The sequence below is a fragment of the Nematolebias whitei genome, chromosome 7 (assembly GCF_014905685.2).
Source record: "Nematolebias whitei isolate Nwh7 chromosome 7, NemWhi1, whole genome shotgun sequence".
NCBI lineage: Eukaryota > Metazoa > Chordata > Actinopteri > Cyprinodontiformes > Rivulidae > Nematolebias > Nematolebias whitei.
Genome location: NC_056504.1, coordinates 37,427,152 through 37,444,717, shown reverse-complemented (window position 1 = coordinate 37,444,717; position 17,566 = coordinate 37,427,152). Strand labels below are relative to the sequence as shown.

The window sequence follows — 17,566 nt, the reverse complement described above, 5'->3', positions numbered from 1 at the left end:
TGTTCGAGGCTCAGCAGATTCTGTTGCAGGTAACCATGTCAATAAAGTGCAAGTTTGCATTACACACATTTGTACTTGAAGTACGTGTGTGCACAGATGTATGTTTAACAAGCTTTTAGTGACCGTAGTAACATTTACTTAAATACCTTTCAATGACTGAAACCATTTAAAAAAAAAAATAGACCTCAAAGTTATTTGCATCAAATAGTAACATAATTTGTTCTTCTGTAGCTCCAGTCCACGTCGGAGCTTCTGCAGGAGTGCATCACGATGCCCCACCATTGTCTGCAGCACTCTCTCCTCCATCGACTCGTGCTCCTACGTCCTCAAGTCATCTGTCAGCTGGTGCAAGTGCTTCAACTAAGCCGAATAATCAGCAGGAGCTTCAAGCTAAAATCCTCAGTCTGTTTAACAGCAGCTCTGGGCCGTCACAAGGAAGCAGCAGTGGAACTGCTTCTTCTGGTGCCCCCCAGCCACACCCCTATGGCTCTCTTGGTCCTTCTCAAAACCCCTCTCGTCCATCTATGTCTGGTCCTCCATCTGCATCCCAGAGCTACAACTCCCAACCAGGCCGTATGCCAATACCTTCAGCTGATCAGAGACCCCCTATGGCAACTTCAGGGATCAATTTTGACAACCCTAGTGTCCAGAAAGCTTTGGACACACTGATTCAAAGTGGACCATCCCTCAATACTTTAGTAGGTTCTGGATCCACTCAGCAACCACCCCCAAGAGCAGCACCCAACATGGGCCAGGGCCCACCCATGTCAATGTATCCTCGTCACTACTGACGAGCTGTAATGGAAATATGTACGGTTCTGCTCTCCTGATAGAAGTAGACGCCACATCCTTGTCTGAATAAACGATTTACAAGTTTTGTAATGTTAAACTTTAGAGACAATTTGTAGAAGTTTTTATTTTTCCTCTCATTATTGTGTTTGTAAACTTAAATAACTTACTCAGACCCAACTAATGGTCTGTTTTCAAATGTTTGCCTGCAGAATTTTATTGTGTTTTTACAAGTCAGTTAAGCAATGGGCTTATGAAGTACCTTTTGGTTTTCCAGTCATCTGTTAGGCGTTTTATAGTTTTGCATTGTGTTTCATTTGTACGTTGTACATTGTCCAAATAAGACTTAATTAAAAACTCCAGACACACTTGCTGTAATAAAATGATATTGGTTTATTGCATTTTGTGCTGACAAATCTATAAAATGGAACGGATATCACCAGAAGCCATAGATATAAGCATTTGAAATGTTGGATAAAACTATTATTTTCCTTTTTTAATGTACCATGAATCACACAATAGAGAATAATACATGTCTTTTTTTTTTTAAAATTTTAGAATATTTAAATTACACTGACACAGAAAATAAACACCTCCACACTAGCTGTATTTTATTTATTTACATGTTGCCTCTTCCAACCCTTGCCCCAAACCACCCCCGCCCCCAGCAGTTACAAGTGCACGTGTAGACACATCCACACCCCACAGAACTGAAGGGAAAACACTACACCTTTACCAAAAGACTGGGAACAGCATTAAGGAAAACTCATGAACAGATTAGAATGAACAAACTTTTTTTTTTTATAATAGAGAAGTTTAACACAAGTGTGTATTGATTATAATCATCTACATCAGTTTTGTTTTTCAAGCATCCATACAAAATGTTCAACAATTCCAGTGAATTAAATCAAACCAGGTCAGAGATTGGGATCCTCTGGAGGGATGTGCTGCCTTTCAAATTAAAGACTACAGGAAGCTTTTTAAGTATTTTGGGAAGGAGCTTTATGAGAAACGTGGTTATGTAGCTGGAAAAGTCTACCTTACATTTTTGCTTAGGACAAAGAGTGGAAACAGCCCAGAATATGGAGACATGCCTATATATATATATATATATATATAGTGAAACAATGTTAATTTCTGTAAAGTTCTTGGATCATGTTCCTGTTTCCAGTTTGTGTGCTAAGTTGCAACAAGAAAACCCCTTTCTCATAAGGTCCAACTACTTATTCACAGGTTGTTTGGCGGCTGAATCAAAGGTTTCGCTCACTTAAAAGTATTTTCAAATACAAACCACAGCTGGTGAGGAAAAGGTCGACGTACAGTTCTGGTTTGGCAACAAACGCCACCTTTGAAACAGCTTGTAGAAAATTAGCTTTGGGTTTTGGCACATCCAGTAGTCATCGTTGGGTTTTGTGGATTGCTACGCAGTTTTCAAAGGATAGAGGTTTTTTTTTTTATCCGAGTTTGTATCTAATTCACTGGAGCACTTTTTTTTTTTCACACCTAACCGAAATAAACTTTGGTAATTATTTGTATATAACTGACACGATAAGAGGACTTTGTTGATCAAGCATTGAAAAATAGAATCTTCTATAGTAATCTTGGATACAATAGGCCAGTCCCAAAAAAAAAAAAAAAAAAAAAAGGGGTGGGGGATACTACTAGAAAGAAAAAGTTTCAGACTGATAGAAACAGAATACTTGTATATCACAAACACTCAATATATTTTCAGCACACCTTGTTCAGGGTAGTTGCATGCATGCATTGAGTAACACAACAGAACCTGGATTGGGACTCTGCTTGGACAAAGTTTGACAAACACAAGTTTTTCTCATCTGGCTCCCAAAAGGATGAAAAATGTGATCATTGTTTTTCCTCTTACATCAGTTTTCCTGTGATCCACCAAACAAAGGGTACAAGTCTGAGCTGCAGACCGTGTGTCTTCTCTGCAATAATCAGAGATTAGTTTTCTGTTCGTCTCAGCAGGACAGCGTCCTCAACCCGGTAACAGATGTGTTCAGAGCCCTTAATATCCATTTAAGGATGGAGACTGAGTAATGATCACCGGCAGGTTCTTCTTCATGCTACAGTTGTGCAGGTGATGGATCTGATCTAAATCATGGATCAGTTGGGGGTGGGTTGGTGGTGGCTGGGGGCAGGGAGAGGGACGTGCTGGTTTCTTAAGCAGTCTGTCTCCTCATGTGCAAGCAGAGCCCGTACCAGAATTGGAAGCGCAAGTTTTATATTCTTTGATCATTTTTCAGAATTATACTGCAGTCACATTTAAAATATAGAGCTGGGGTGGATATTTTGTCGCAGGGATCAAGGGGTCGGGGCAGATGTGATGAGGAGGGTGGTGGTGGGAAGTGACAAGCACAATAAATATAACTTTATTTTTTTTTTGGAAAAAAAAAAAAAACATTTGTGCATGCTAATGTTGCTAGGCTAATGGCTAGGAAAGCCAATAAGTTCAAAACCGTAAGGGTGAAATGAATTTAATAGAAACTGTCACAGTAAGAGCTGGCTGTAATACACTATTTCTGCCACAAGAGGCCGCTGTGAGACAGCAGTCCACTGCTGCAGACTATACCAGAGAGCTCTGTCCCAGCCACATTTAGGTCTAACACTTAGATCTTCATGGTTAAACAAGACCTGCTGTCCAAAGCTGTAATGAGGTCAGTAACTGCTGACACCTTCTGTTGTATAAAAACAATAAATGAGAAAATAAATCAGTGTGGGAACAATATTGCACATGATCTTACAAAAACTAAGACTATGTCCACAGTGCTAGAACAGTGTACAACAAAAGACAACAGAGTGATACAGTGTTTCTGACTTTAGTGATAAATATATTTACAAAAGTGAAATGACCCTTTCGAAGGCTCATCTGTTCACAAAATCTTTTTATGACGTTACATAAAACTACTCGAGAACGTTTTAAATATAACAAGTAAAGTGAACTCAATTTCTGTTGATTTCTTTTATTATTTCATTTTTAGTTAGTTTTTTTTTTTTAGTAATTTTTTTGCAAAAGACTTGTTTTCAAGGTTTGGCCACGTTGCTTACTGTAACTTTTTGCGAGCGGCTGGCCATCTTCTCCCCCACCGGGCTGCACCTTGAACATGTAAGTCGTCGCTATAGAAACCACTAAAATATTGCCACATAGTACCATGCAAACAGCAATTATAAAACATGTATATTTCATTAAATAAATTCATTTTCAATAAACATCTCTGATAAACGTCAAATATCTTCTTTTTTTTCTGAATAAATTTCTAAAGGCTCAGATGATGCAGGCGATGCTGTAGATAGTCCTAAAATAACTGCGCTCTTTAAAAACTGCTGCGAGCAACTCCTTTGTCTATGACAAGCATGTTTATGAAAAAATAAGTAAATTTGGCACTGGAAAATCTTTGAAAACTAGAAGCTGCTTTTCGTTAAGCATCAAATATGCCAAAGGTAGATTTTCAAGCAGTGACATTTATCAAATACATCAAAAAATTCTTATATTTAAACATGACGGCAGCTTCTGCCACTTCTAAGGAAATTCAAATTGTGTTAGCTTGAAGCTGCTTCTCTTCAGTTTTGGGATAACGAACAATGAAGAGCGCAGTGAAAAAGAAAAGGAAGAAGGACAGGAATGATTTGCCCGCAGTTGTAATAATATTGCATCAAGATATTCAGAATAGTTTTCTATTAAAACGGAAAGGTAACCCTGTCCAGGAATAACGTGTATACAGGTACAGCCTTGTCTTGTTAGATAACCACCGCCTCCACTGATATGTTTAAGTCTATACCCTTATTCACTTCATTTTAAATTTTAATTCATCTCTATTTACAGTACAAATAAATCTATAGATACTAGCAGCATTCACAACATATGATCAGACATTCAAGCAACACTAAAAACGTTAAATACGGTTTTTAATAGTTCTAGAAACTAATTTGTTTTGCTTTTGTATACTTTATATACTATGTATATATATATATATATATATATATATATATATATATATATATATATATATGAATTTATTTATATTTATACCTCTACTACAAGTGCAAATGACCAAAAATAGTTTCTTCGAGAAAAGAAACCGGAGTAGTTCAATGTAAAGTGACGGCTGTCGTTGGTCAGAGTGAGATGATTCAGGACTGTGTCGGACTTACGAAATCTACATATACAAAATATATGTGTACAAAAATAAATAACATGAACACGTGAGTCCAGATTCTTCAGCTATTGCACATTCCTTCCAAAATGCACTTTTCAAACCTAAACATGATTCACGAGTCGTTCAATCGGGGGCGTGTGGCTCAAATCGTCACCAGTCTGGGGGTTGTAAAATGTGACTGGAGAATCTACTGCATAGAGTTCATACTTTGTGGACAAAGTGAGGTTTGTGTAGCTACAGAAGCCGCTCCGCTTTGATTATTTTTCTGTAAGGCCCTACAAACAAATTACTGATAGATGTTCAGCATCTCGTCTGAGTTTGAGCAGAAACGTCAGCGGCTGAGTGTTTTATGAAGCGCCGAACATGCAATCTTTATTTATCTACAGGGTGACTCCACAGTTGAATCACTTCGATTTTCACATCAGATACGTTTGCTTTTATTAGCACACTTTGTTCCCTCTGCCTAGAACTAATAGAATTCCATTAACTATTTCTATTTGGAAAAAATACTTTGATATGGCACATTTATTGTATGTGAATTTGGCAAAACAACTATATAAATATAGCTTAAGTGACAATCAAAACGACATATTTTGTCATGTGTAAATGTGAGTAAACATGAACACATATATGCTCTCTTGATGGAAAAAAAAATATATATATTTTTTAAAACAACTCTATGAAATCCTCAAAATGTCACTTGGCGCACAGTGATGGAGAGTGCAGATGCTTTGCTTTGTTGAGGTTACAATGATGGTTAACCATAGTGACATAAGCCAATAAATAAATACATTAAATAAATAAGTATTTATATATATTTATATATTAAAAACAGCGTTTTCGTGTTAGGTTTTCGAGCAAAGGAACCCTTTTTTCTTCTCGCTAAAAGCTTTTTAGTTTTCGTCACAAAAATACTACACTCATACCAACAACGCTTGTACATTATTTACAGAGTCGCACGCGAGGGTCGAGAGGTGCTGGCGGTGATAATCTCAGGGAGGTGGGGGGCTCTTTGTACTGTCTCCCCACTCTGATGTCAGCCCAGCCGTCTGCTAGGAAACTATTCACAGTTTAATTATGTGTCAATCTCAACAAACAAGCCTGATAACTTCTCTTTTCTTTTCTTTTTTGGCACTAACAGTGGCCATAAAAACGAACAGCCACTAAAGAAATGAGCAGAAACGAGTGTGTGCGTGTGATGGGTGAGGGGTTGGGGAGTAACAGAACAAGAGAAGTTGTGAGCAGGTTAAAGATCATATTTCTGCCGGTTTGACCCACGTTTTTTTTTTCATAGTTCATACTTAACAGCTGCAGCCTCGTCTTTCCTCCAGCTGGTGGACTGTGGGCTGCAGAGGCTTTTGTCATGAACATCAGAACGATAAGGGGTGAAAATTGTCCGATCGCCACGAGGGAGCTGAAGAGCCGGTCCTACGCTGAGCTCGTTTCAGACAGCTCTCAGATGTGTGGCGCAGACGCCAGATCTACTTGTGTGGAAAAATAAATAAAAATGCAGAAGTCGAAACAAAGACGGACACAAACGTGCGTGTGTTCTCACACGTCGGCGAAGAACCCACAGACTGATTACAAAGAAAAAAAAAGGTAATCTCTCAATCTCGACATAACGTGTGAGTTTGCAGTAGTCTAAGCAGATTACTGGACTACGGTGAAGAAGGTTTTGGTTTCATCCGGCTGCTGCGGGTGGAGAGGTGCTAAAGCTGAACTGGTTGGGTGTGAAAAGGAAATCTCGCAGAAATCTACGCGACCTGAAGATGAAGCAGCGACGATGGAGGGGTGAGAGTACAGATGATGGAGGAACAGGTCTAAGGGGGTGGGTTGTAGTGGGAAGGGAGGGAGGGGGAGGCTGCTTTTTCAGGAGTAAATGGTGATAACCTCGCGGCCACCTCCACGGACCAGGAGGACACGATTGAGGCCCTCGGTGAGAACCTCGAGGAACTCCATATCTGAGAGAGAAGGGTTAAAGAAACTACAGGGAGAATACAGAACACAGTCGTGTCTGGTGGCTTTAGCCACACAAGGAGCAGAATCATTGGTTACGTACTGTAACCCCAGATTCTATAAGTATAGGCGTAGCCCTTTAAGAGCTGTCACTGGTGGGTTTTATCCCGTCATGCAACGAGAAGAGCTTAAAGGGCAAAGCCTATACAAAATAGAACTGGAGTTTAATCATCACTTTTCAATTCAGTTCATTTCAGTTTATTTATATAGCGTCAAGTCACAACAGAAGTCGTCTCAGGCACTGAACAAAAACATTCATATGTAAAAAGTAAGTTAAGAACATTATTTATCTAAGGAGCAGACTGCTTTGAGTTTAACTTCATCGCAGACTCTCATCTCGAGCAAACATGAAGGTGACAGTGGAAAGGAAAAACTCCCTGATGAGGAAGAAACCTTTAGCAGAACCAGACTCAGGACAAGTGGCCATTCTGCTTCGACCAGCTGGGTTTGAGAAGACCAGGAAGGAAGAACAGATACACAATGGCAGGTCAAGAATCACATGTTTAGAAATACAGTAGTCCCTCGCTACTTCGCGGTTCATTTATCACGGACTGTATTTCAGATACACCTGGATCTACACCTGGACCTACCATTCTATGTTCATCTGTCTCTCCTTCCTGTCCTCTCAACCAGCCGGTCAAAGCAGATGGCCGCTTGTCCTGAGCCTGGTTCTGCTGGAGGTTTCTTCCTTTTAAAAGGGAGTTTTTCCTTTCCACTGTTGCCACTGTGCTTACTCAGGATGAGAGACTGCAACGAAGTCAAGATTCAACTTGTCTGCTGGATTCCTTAGATAGAGAACTTTACTTATTGGCTTTTATGTATGTGAATGTTTCTGTAAAGTGCCCTGAGACAACTTTGTTGTGATTTGGTGCTATATAAATAAACTGAATTGAATTGAATTGAATTTCACATTCAATAAGGCCACTGGGCTTCAGATTTCTACTGTGCAGTAGAAATGTTTTTTTGCAACGTTTCCTTATTGATTAAAAAAAAAAAAAAATTTTATGGTTTAATCACAAATATCTACAAAGAACGTCATGTCTGATATACAGTGTGAGCTATAGATGTGTCTGAGTACAGAGGTACGTTTATCACGACCAAGAATATCATAGAAAAAGGTCGAATAATGAATTTTACAGCATGTTTAAAATGTTAATTGTCCCATAGATACGTCCAGAGTAAAGCAGTAATTTGGAGATATTTTGCATTAGTCTGTAGTGTAGGTCAAGATGTGAGTGTAAAACACAGGAAGTGTTTCAGACAAGCCTTTGTGCACATTTTAAAAATGCTGTTTGTAAAAATGTTTGGATCTGAGGAATTCAAAAACTAAAAGTGCCTTTTTTTTTCAAGCTCAAAACCATGTTATATTCTGGGACTCAAACCGTGGTCAGGCTCTGAATGTGAGTGGCACGGCTGTCACAGCTGATCGGACGTGTTTTGAACGGAAGACGACGCCGTGACTCACACATTAACGAGTCCGCTCTGTAAACCTACTTCTGTCCTGATGAAGGATACAGTTCTCGTCACCTGTCCGGTTCCTGGGTGCCCCCGGCATGTTGAGGAGGACTAGTTTGGCCTCTGAAGACTTTTTAAGAATGACTTCATTGAGCCGGAGCGCTGTGTGCATACGCCGCACGTTGGACTGGTTCCTGAGAGGAGACAAAACGACAAAGAAGGTCAAACTGATTCATACAGGTTACAGACAAGACATTTGACATTTCAAAGCACTTCTGGTTTGATACAAATGGCAGATGCTCATCCACACACATTTTTAAAGATCCTCATCATCCCATGGGCCTGACTTGCTCAGTCTAAGATGTGGATGGATGAAATGAGGTTCATGAGGACTTCAGTACTTACAGGTTTTCCCACTCACTGCAGCGTTACAAGAAGAGAAAGGCGTCATTATCAGAACTAAGATCAATGATTTAAGCAAACTTGATCCCTCCTACAATCCTAACATCTTGTAACCTCACTGCAATATATGATGCTATTTTAGATTTAAAAAAAGTTATTTTTGTTGGGAACAAGAACGTAGTTTCCCTTTCCAACAGCTAACAGTTAGCTAAACACTAAAGCACTCACGGCTTCATGTTGAAGATGTCTTTAATGTCCTCTGGTGTGGTTGCTCCAGGAGGTTTGGCTGTCTCGCCGTCACACTTCTCAGTCCAGGTCCTTTGGATCTGCTCCCCGGGGCTCTGAGCCTCCTCTCCAGGGGTCAGCAGGGTGGATGGGGTCGCAGGGCTTGCTGGGGTGGTGTTGTCGTGGATGAGCTGGACCTGAGCAGGGGGGGACACAGGGGAAGAGGCCGACTTTGACTATGAGACGAGAGGAAAAAGAGGACGGATGTGGATTCACGTCAACATGAGAGAGCAGTGGTTGAAGAGGAAATGTAGGAACGCAGTCACAGAGAGCCACGAAGTTTGAGGGAGGAGAGGAAGGAGATGCAGGGATAAGAAGCTTTACGCTGGTGAAGATTCTCAGTCATCCAGGACATGGTAAATTCAAAAAAGTTCAAGACAAAAACAACTGGACTTTATTTGTAACAGAAGATGTTTCGCTTCTCATCCGAGAAGTTTTCTCAATTCAAAGAGCAGGGAGTGTGGAGTTTGAGTTATAAAGCTGAGGTAAGACGCATACATATACAGATTGACCTATCACACCTCACAGTAAGGGTTTGTTAAGGTCTTTGTTAATTTAATTCACAGATGGGCCACTCTGGTCACATGGATGACATTCCTGATATGTGTGAAACTGGCTGGGTATCAGTCCTAAAGCTGCATTATAAGTTTTTGAAAGTTGAACTCTGAGACATCCTCCTCTGTCACTTTTTACATAAATTGCTTCCTTCTATATAATAATAAGCTTTGTTGTTTTTATTGTAAATTACCTGCTTTTTTAACTTATAAAACAAAAACAATGTAAAAGACTTAGCGTTGGCCGAATGCTCACTTTGTATGTCCATAAAAACCTTTACAATGAAGCAAATGTCAGCTGTGCTCTCTTGGTAAAGGTGACCCTACCTCCTCTTCAGGCTTCTCCTCCTTGCTGGCGGCAGGCGGCTCCTCGGTAACACTCAGCTGGGTCGTCACAGCCGCCGGGTTCTTACGGCGAATCGATCCGCGGGATGAATCGGTGATGCTCTGGATCTGTGATTTCCCACAATCAAGGTGAGGTAAATGCAGAAATATGAAATTGCTTTATAATTACCAGAATATTAACTCAGTGTTCAATTGCGCAATGACTCATAGGTTCTGAAATAAACATGGAAATAAATAATTTTATATGTTGAGCGAACAAGGTAGATTCTTGGTGTGACACTGGATTCCAAATATTTTTCTCATCTGTCACAATATTGTCATGCTGTCACATACTGAATCGAAGCGCTCGCTGTTCTGGCTGTTGTCAACTTTCTAATAGAGAGGATAAATATGGTGACCTACTGCTCTGATCTAACCGTAGAAATGTGTTTTGTCCAGAGGGGGCTGGGTGTCATGTTAAGTCAAATCAAGCCGAGCAAAGCCAAGTCGGCCTGTCAAGTCGCGTCGCATTTAAGTGTGTATCTTTGAGCGCATTTACAAAACAAAACTTTGACATGAACGAACTTCAACAAACCTCTCTTTCTCTTTCGGTCTTGGTCAGGTTGATCTGTTTGAGCATCTGCGACCGCTGTTCCATCACCAGCGTCTTCTCGTACGTGTAGGCTGAGATATCACTGTCATGCTAAATAGAAACAAAACATTATGTTTATTTAACACTATGTATGAAATGTTCACATTTTCAAACAACGAACAAACAAACATTCCCCACAGACCAAAGTTACCTTGATTTTTTTTTTTTTTTAATTTAGGAAAAAAATACCTCCATAATTAATCTTGTATAAGTAGATGGAGATGCAGAGTTTTGGTTAAGCAGCATTAGCCTCCTGGACAGCAGAGTTATGAATTATATTACCGTAATTTTCACTGTATAAATTGCAGCGGTTTTTATTTGCATAAAATAGCATGCCCTACAACTTATATAGCAAAGCAACGTATTTATGTGTTTTTTCGATATTTATAACCCAATTTTTGGCTGAGATCTAACAATTTCATTCATTCAGAGAGGGAAAATATTGAACACTACCATTTTCGGCCACTAGAGGGCCCTCGATTAATATGACAAGCCAAGTGTCTCATTAATAGGTAAGAGTGGCTATTAGTGAGACACTTGGCTTGCCATACAGACCGCCTTTGTCTCACTCCAGAACTCCTGGAGCAAACGTCAAATCAGCTGCATTTTGCCGCGCCGCCCAGATTAAATGCAGCTGATTTGACCATTAAAGTGCATGTAGTGAACTTAATCTGAGGTCAAGACTAAGCCTAAGGTCAAAACTCTTGACCTTAAGAACCTTGTGGGACAGGAACTGTCATTTCGTTGATTTGAATCCAGAAATACAGGTTCACCCATCCTGAGACTTTCTTTCTTGAAAATTCAAGTGAAAGAACACTCTCTTTTTATTATCATTACTATTTTACAAATGTTGATAATCAAAGTGTCTTAGTTCAAACCATTTTAGATGTTGCAGTGAACTAATCAATTTTATTAACTGTGTAATGATTTTTAATTCTCATGCAAAGTTAGAACTCATGTTAAAGCTGTTACAGAGTAATTATGCATTTTCTGATTTCTGTCTGTGAGTGAATGAGCAAAGTGTGCGTTCCAGGGTCAGGAGTCGAAGCAGACATGCGTTGGAACAACTGTCCTGTTTATATCCTCTCAGACGTCAACAGGGGGGTTTTGGCACCTGTTTCTTAAACTCGCCAAAACAAAACTCTCTCTGTCTGTGAGAACATTTCTGATCTGTTCCATAACAATTCTTGCTGCCTTCTAACCTTTTACGTCACAAAACACACCCCGTCTGGTCGGTTCTGGCCAATGGGGAGACTCCCGAATGAACCGGGAAAAGAGCTCTTTAAAATGTCGGTACTTCCTGGTCTACTCAGTTCTGTCAGTTCTGTGAGGGCTGTGAGAGTTCAGTTCTGTGGGAGTTGGGTCTCTGTTCAGTTCTGTGAGCCGGGAAGATCCTGACATGACAACAGAGCTCTTCCGAGTTTCATGGGATTATAACATCTTCACCGAGGTGAGCTGTGGCGGACAGAATCTCGCCGCTACTCCGGACGAGTAACAGCATCCTACGGAGACGCTGAAAGGGTGCGTTAAACGGAATCTCGCCTGAGACATCTCCAGGTAAAAGAGTCGATTTCACCACCTAAGTGTACTGTAAGGAAGAGGCTGAAGAAAGCCCGGAGAGTGCCGTTCTGTTCAACACTCCCTCAAACCTCATCTTTTACTCTTCTTTAAACTTCTTTCCCATCTTTAAACTCCTCTCTCAAATAGAAATTCTTCCAGATATTTAGAAATGTCTGTGTAAAGTGCTCATCCACCGCCGTGTGGGTAAAAGATCATAATTGTACAGTTTTCATAAATGTCTGTGGTGAAGCAACGGAAAAATCATGGCCGTATGATTTTTCCTGATTGATTGCTTATGTTGTTATTTTCATAATTTGCCAAATTAATGTAAATGTTTGATGTTAAACTTTGATTCTGTAAATAAATGACCGCATTCATTTTGATGGGTCAAAGATAAATGACGTCTCACGTTTGCATTTCATTAAATTCAATGCACGTTTTATTCAGTCCAGAAAAATGAGGAATCCGTGTTAATTGATGAATATATCTGAGCATCTGTTCATCTACATGCATTTATTAAGGAAAAGTTCAACTGAGACACACCTTTACTATAATGTCAAGCAAACAAATAATTGTTTTTAGGTGGTTATCTTGGTAAATTTCAAAGAAATGCTGAGTGAGTGCTCCCTCTGCGCGCTCCCGCAGCTGCGAATCGGCTTTTGAAATGCAGCTGATTTGACCATCAAAGTGCATTTATTAAGGAAAAGTTAGACTCAGACACACCTTTGCTATAATTTTGAGCAAACAAATAATTGTTTTTAAGTGTTAATCTTGTTAAATTATTGTTAAAGTCCTCCCATGCACGCTCCCGCGTCTGCCATTTGGCAGCCAATCGATTTTTGCCACAACACCGGCCCACATTTCCGGGTGGTCAGCGGTGACGCATGATAGATGCAACTTATTGAATATGGCAGAGCGACGTATTTATGTTTTTTCTTACTTTATTAGACATTTTTGGACTGATGCGACTTATAGGGTGGTGTGATGTGTATGGCGGAAAGTACGGGTAAGTCATTTTAGCAGGAGAGAGAGAGAGTCAGCGAAGTACGCCACCCTCCAAACAAGAATTAATGGAGCGATGTTTAGACACATTATACGATGTGCAAAAAATTTCAAACTACAGCCTCCAAAAGATTATTTCACTTAAAAATTCTTGTGCCGTTCATACTTTTTGGTGTGTATTTTTCTTATGTAATATTGTCCCCTTCTCTACTGACTCATATTTTGACACCCTGATACAAATTTAATCACCAGCTGTTTTTTTTTCCTTGAAAACAAGAGGCTTAAATTACGAGCGTAAAGTCGGCGGGATGCTGCGCTCATGAAAAATGATTTGGTGTGTAATGACAAACTAGCATTGGAGAGCTATAAAACTCCTGCCTCAGCATGCCTGAAAAGTTCAAGCAGTGAATGTCACAGTCTAATCAAAGCCTGATGGTTTTGGCAAATAACACAATTTTTCAAATGCTAATTCATGTGCTTAAAGAAGTGTCAGGGAGGAAGGTTCTAGACAGCTGTTTGATCATTGTACAAGCTCTGGATGAAGCCTTCTGACACTTTAACACGCTGCATTTCATGCTTTCCCTTACGTAATTTAATATGCTTCAATAGTTAAACGCACAGCAATCATTTCCTCTCTGTGTGAGGGGAAAAAAATGCTAGTTGTGTTTACCGAAGCAACTGGCCAAGTTTGGGGGATTGCTGCAGTTTCTAATTATTTCCCCAGCTGAGTGGTTGTGACACGAAAGTGCTTAGAAATGTACTTGATTAACAGAATGCATCTAATTTACTCGCACAATGGAGGTTCTATGGTTGAGAAAACTTACCATTTCTACAACTTCCACCATGGCATCAATGCGAAGATGATACAAGAATGTGGTCAGGTCCTTCTTCATCTGGATGCTGTTGTCGTCCATCTGGGCTACAGTGAAGATGCGCATCTTGCATTTCCTCCAGACCTAAAGGGACAGCAGCATGGTTTCAGGAAATCTGACAAATCAGTTTGTGTGCATGCTGTAAAGTTTACTTTGAAGAAAATAATAAAATGTCTTATAAATATCGAAGACTATTAAGCTTACAAAGCTGACATAAGAAAAAAAATCCATTATATTTTCATAGAAGACGCAAGTGTTTCCTTAGTTTTCAAAGTTCTTTATTGTCATTTGCATCACATGAACATGAGGTGGAAAGAAACTGTGTACTCAAGGCCACAGTTACACCCACAAATAGCTAGAATATAAAAAGAATCAGTATACAAGAATCTAAGATAAACACTAAACAATAATAATATACCGTATTTTCCGGCGTAAGTCACGCTTTCTTGCATAGATTTGTCAGTCTTATGATTTATACGCTGAAGCAACTTATATACGTTTGTTTTTTCCAAATTCATAGCAATTTTTGACTCATGCTTTAAATTTTTAAGAACTGCAACAGCGAGTTCTCCCGTGCGCGCTCGCTCGCTTCACTCAGCTGGTGCAGGCGGAGGAACACTGGAGAGCTAGAGGCGCCGGACGCGATGGGTGGATGGATGGATGGCGCCGAGCCACCCAGGCGGAATGAAGCTGTTTTGACCATTAAAGTGCATTTATTAAGGAAAAGTTAAACTGAGACGCACCTTTGCTATAATTCAGAGCAAACAAACAATTGTTTTTAAGTGTTAATCTTGTTAAATTTCTAAGAACTAGAACAGCGAGTCCTCCCGTGTGCTTTCGCTTCACTCAGCTGGTGCAGACGGAAGAACACTGGAGAGCTAGCGTCTGCGGCCACGATGGATGGATGGATGGATGGCGCCGCGCCACCCAGGCGAAATGAAGCTGTTTTGACCATTAAATAAATGCATAATAAACACGACAGGTCAGTGGTGATGCATAATAAATGCGACGTATACGCCGAAGCGACACGTATGTTTTTTTCCTCTTCATGATGCTTTTATGGACTGACACGACTTATACTCCGGAGCAACCTATACGCCGGAAAATACAGTAATATAATACAGTATATTAAACAGCAATGTTTAATGTGTTTAATGTTTCAAGTGATGCAGCAGTTTGCCCTGTTTTGCAGTGGTGACTCCTGGACAGTACCTTGTGCTGGCGGAGAAGGAAGGGCAGCAGCATCAGCATGCCTCCATCATGAACGATCCACCACACGTCGATGTGACCCTCTGTGAAGCGCTCTCCGTTGGATGGGAAGGCTGCGATGTTCTTCGGTACAAGCAGAGCGAGGCGAGCTATGGTGGTTTCTCTGACCAACTCTGCAAATATAAAAAGAGGTACTGACTCGAGTCTCTGAAATCTCTCTGCACGATGATTGGTGTTAATGAAAGTCAGAAAACAAGCACTGGGTGTGCATCTATAACTGTAGTCAACAGAATCAAGATGCTGCCAACAGATTTTGAAATGTAAAAATCACTATCATTCAGCCAAATTTTGATTTTATTGAAACTTTTAGAAAGTAATAATTGGATGTACATCAATTCTGACTGACATTTTGGCTCAACCCAATTGAAGATGCATACTACAGCTAATCAACCTTTCTAAACACAAAAATTGCTATATCTTACACAAAATAACTGATAATGAGGTGAAGGCCATGTGGCAGTAGCTGCAAGTCAGCCTCAATACATACTTTGAGCATGAACAAATCTTGCAAGATGTGGCTGTAGCAGCCATCTTGAATTTAACCTTGTCATGAAGCAGCAGATGATAGCAAATCCCTTCATAGAATGTAAGGTATTTTTTTGTTTTGTCTTTTTTCTGATGTTTTTTTGGATGAATTTGGCTTTTTACAAGCAGTTTGTGTTAGTCTTCAGCAGCATTTTTTTCTTGTCTTTGAAAGATTGTGCTGCATTACTAGGTTTCAAAACACTTTACACCAACAACAGAGAGATTCAGAAGCGGGTTCAGTTAAAAAAAATCTAAACAAAATAGATCTTTTTCTAGTTGAGATACACCAGCTGGACACAAATATGGATTTAAAACCGGCCTTTTTCACTTCAAGGCAGGTGCCTTTCAGCATCATCCAACCAGTTTACATGAAGGAACTGCCCAAGGCAGAATTTAGGCTCAGCCAACACCTTGGTGTTTCATTTTCTTTTGGATGTGATACATTTCTTTCCCAAAAACCCACCAATGAAATTCCTCCATATTTGATGGTCGTCCGCTTGCTTCCAGTTGCGTGGCCACGACACCAGTACAGCGTTATGTTTCAGGCCTCCCAGCCCACTGGCTTGGAGCAGGTGAGACGTAGCATCGTGCAGGTTTGACGACACAGTCACTTGACAGAAGCCTTTCACCTTCTCAGTCTCCATCAATTTACGCAGTGCCTAAAAAAAACAACAGTTAAAATTAACTGATATTTGCATGATGCACAGAATAACAGGATTTGATCAATCCTCTTGTTGGCAGATCGTCATTAAAATGAGAAAGGCTCCCTGCCTGCTCGGCACGCTGAGCATGCTCGTGGTTTGCCAGGTAGGTGCCTGCTAGAGCGGTCCCGACGATAGTTAGACCTTTGCCGGCCTTCAGCTGGTTGGTCAGAGACAGAAGACGAGGCTGCTCCACATTTTGCTCTGCATCTGTGCTGACCAGCACCAGCAGCTGCGGCCTGAAAGGAGAGGAGAACAGAGAAAAGAACAACTGAATCACAGGGCAGAGAAAACCAAGACAATGATGAGAGAAAAAGAGCAGTAAACATAATTAAGAGTAAAATAAAAAAGAGAGAAAATAGCCTAATTGCCCAGTTTAAACATCTTCTTAAAAAAAAAAGGAATTGCACAAATGACTCGTGTTAATATTAATTCGCAAACACTTCTTGATGTTTGACAGCCGTGACCACGGAACGACTGAACACGCACAGACATGTTGTTAATTTCTATGTTAATTAGAAATCTAATAAAACAACACAGTGTGTGTTTGCGTGTGTGTATCTTACCTCCAGTTCTTGGTGTGAGGGGGTCCTTCCTCCAGCCGCATTAGAGCGTAACGCGCAGCGCTCAGAGACAGACCACGTATCCCATCGCCCCATTCTTTCTCCGCTCTGTGAACACACACGAGTCGAACAATATTTATTTGTCAAAACACGAGTGATGATTTTGCCACAAGTGACACGCATAAAGTCAACTCGCTGAAAAAAAATAATTTGTAGATAAAAATGAGATACTGTAATGTAGATGTCGAAATTAACCAAATCAAAACAATAGGGATTGCTCTGCTTCGTCCTAAGCAAAGATTTATTACTGAATTGGGATCTGAGGCACTAAAATGGGCACGGTGGTAGTGTAGATAGTATGGTGTAGATATCACGGTAGTAGTAGTAGTAGTAGTAGTAGTAGTAGTAGTAGTAGTAGTAGT

The 17,566-nt window shown here is 40.2% G+C and overlaps 3 protein-coding genes across 4 annotated transcripts in view; 1 reads left to right on the top strand and 2 right to left on the bottom strand.

Moving 5' to 3' along the window:
* The window catches only part of ncoa5 (nuclear receptor coactivator 5), a 16,701-nt gene extending 15,513 nt beyond the window's left edge, over positions 1-1,188 (top strand). Inside the window, 1 exon segment of the mRNA XM_037678834.1 lies at positions 18-1,188. Coding sequence (XP_037534762.1) covers positions 18-791 — 774 coding nt within the window. The 3' untranslated portion in view covers positions 792-1,188.
* LOC119411874 (nuclear receptor coactivator 5) overlaps positions 1-17,566 on the bottom strand; it is a 615,997-nt gene that overhangs the window by 33,829 nt on the left and 564,602 nt on the right. The window lies entirely within an intron of this gene.
* The window catches only part of slc12a5a (solute carrier family 12 member 5a), a 110,084-nt gene continuing 98,606 nt past the window's right edge, over positions 6,089-17,566 (bottom strand). The window contains exons 16-26 of the mRNA XM_037678818.1: positions 17,148-17,252; positions 16,652-16,820; positions 16,344-16,539; positions 15,299-15,468; positions 14,039-14,170; positions 10,596-10,703; positions 10,004-10,129; positions 9,066-9,298; positions 8,841-8,855; positions 8,496-8,629; positions 6,089-6,925 (exon numbers count right to left, since the gene is read on the bottom strand). Of these exons, the coding sequence (XP_037534746.1) occupies positions 6,834-6,925; positions 8,496-8,629; positions 8,841-8,855; positions 9,066-9,298; positions 10,004-10,129; positions 10,596-10,703; positions 14,039-14,170; positions 15,299-15,468; positions 16,344-16,539; positions 16,652-16,820; positions 17,148-17,252 (1,480 nt within the window). The 3' untranslated portion in view covers positions 6,089-6,833. The remainder of the gene's footprint in view (positions 6,926-8,495; positions 8,630-8,840; positions 8,856-9,065; positions 9,299-10,003; positions 10,130-10,595; positions 10,704-14,038; positions 14,171-15,298; positions 15,469-16,343; positions 16,540-16,651; positions 16,821-17,147; positions 17,253-17,566) is intronic.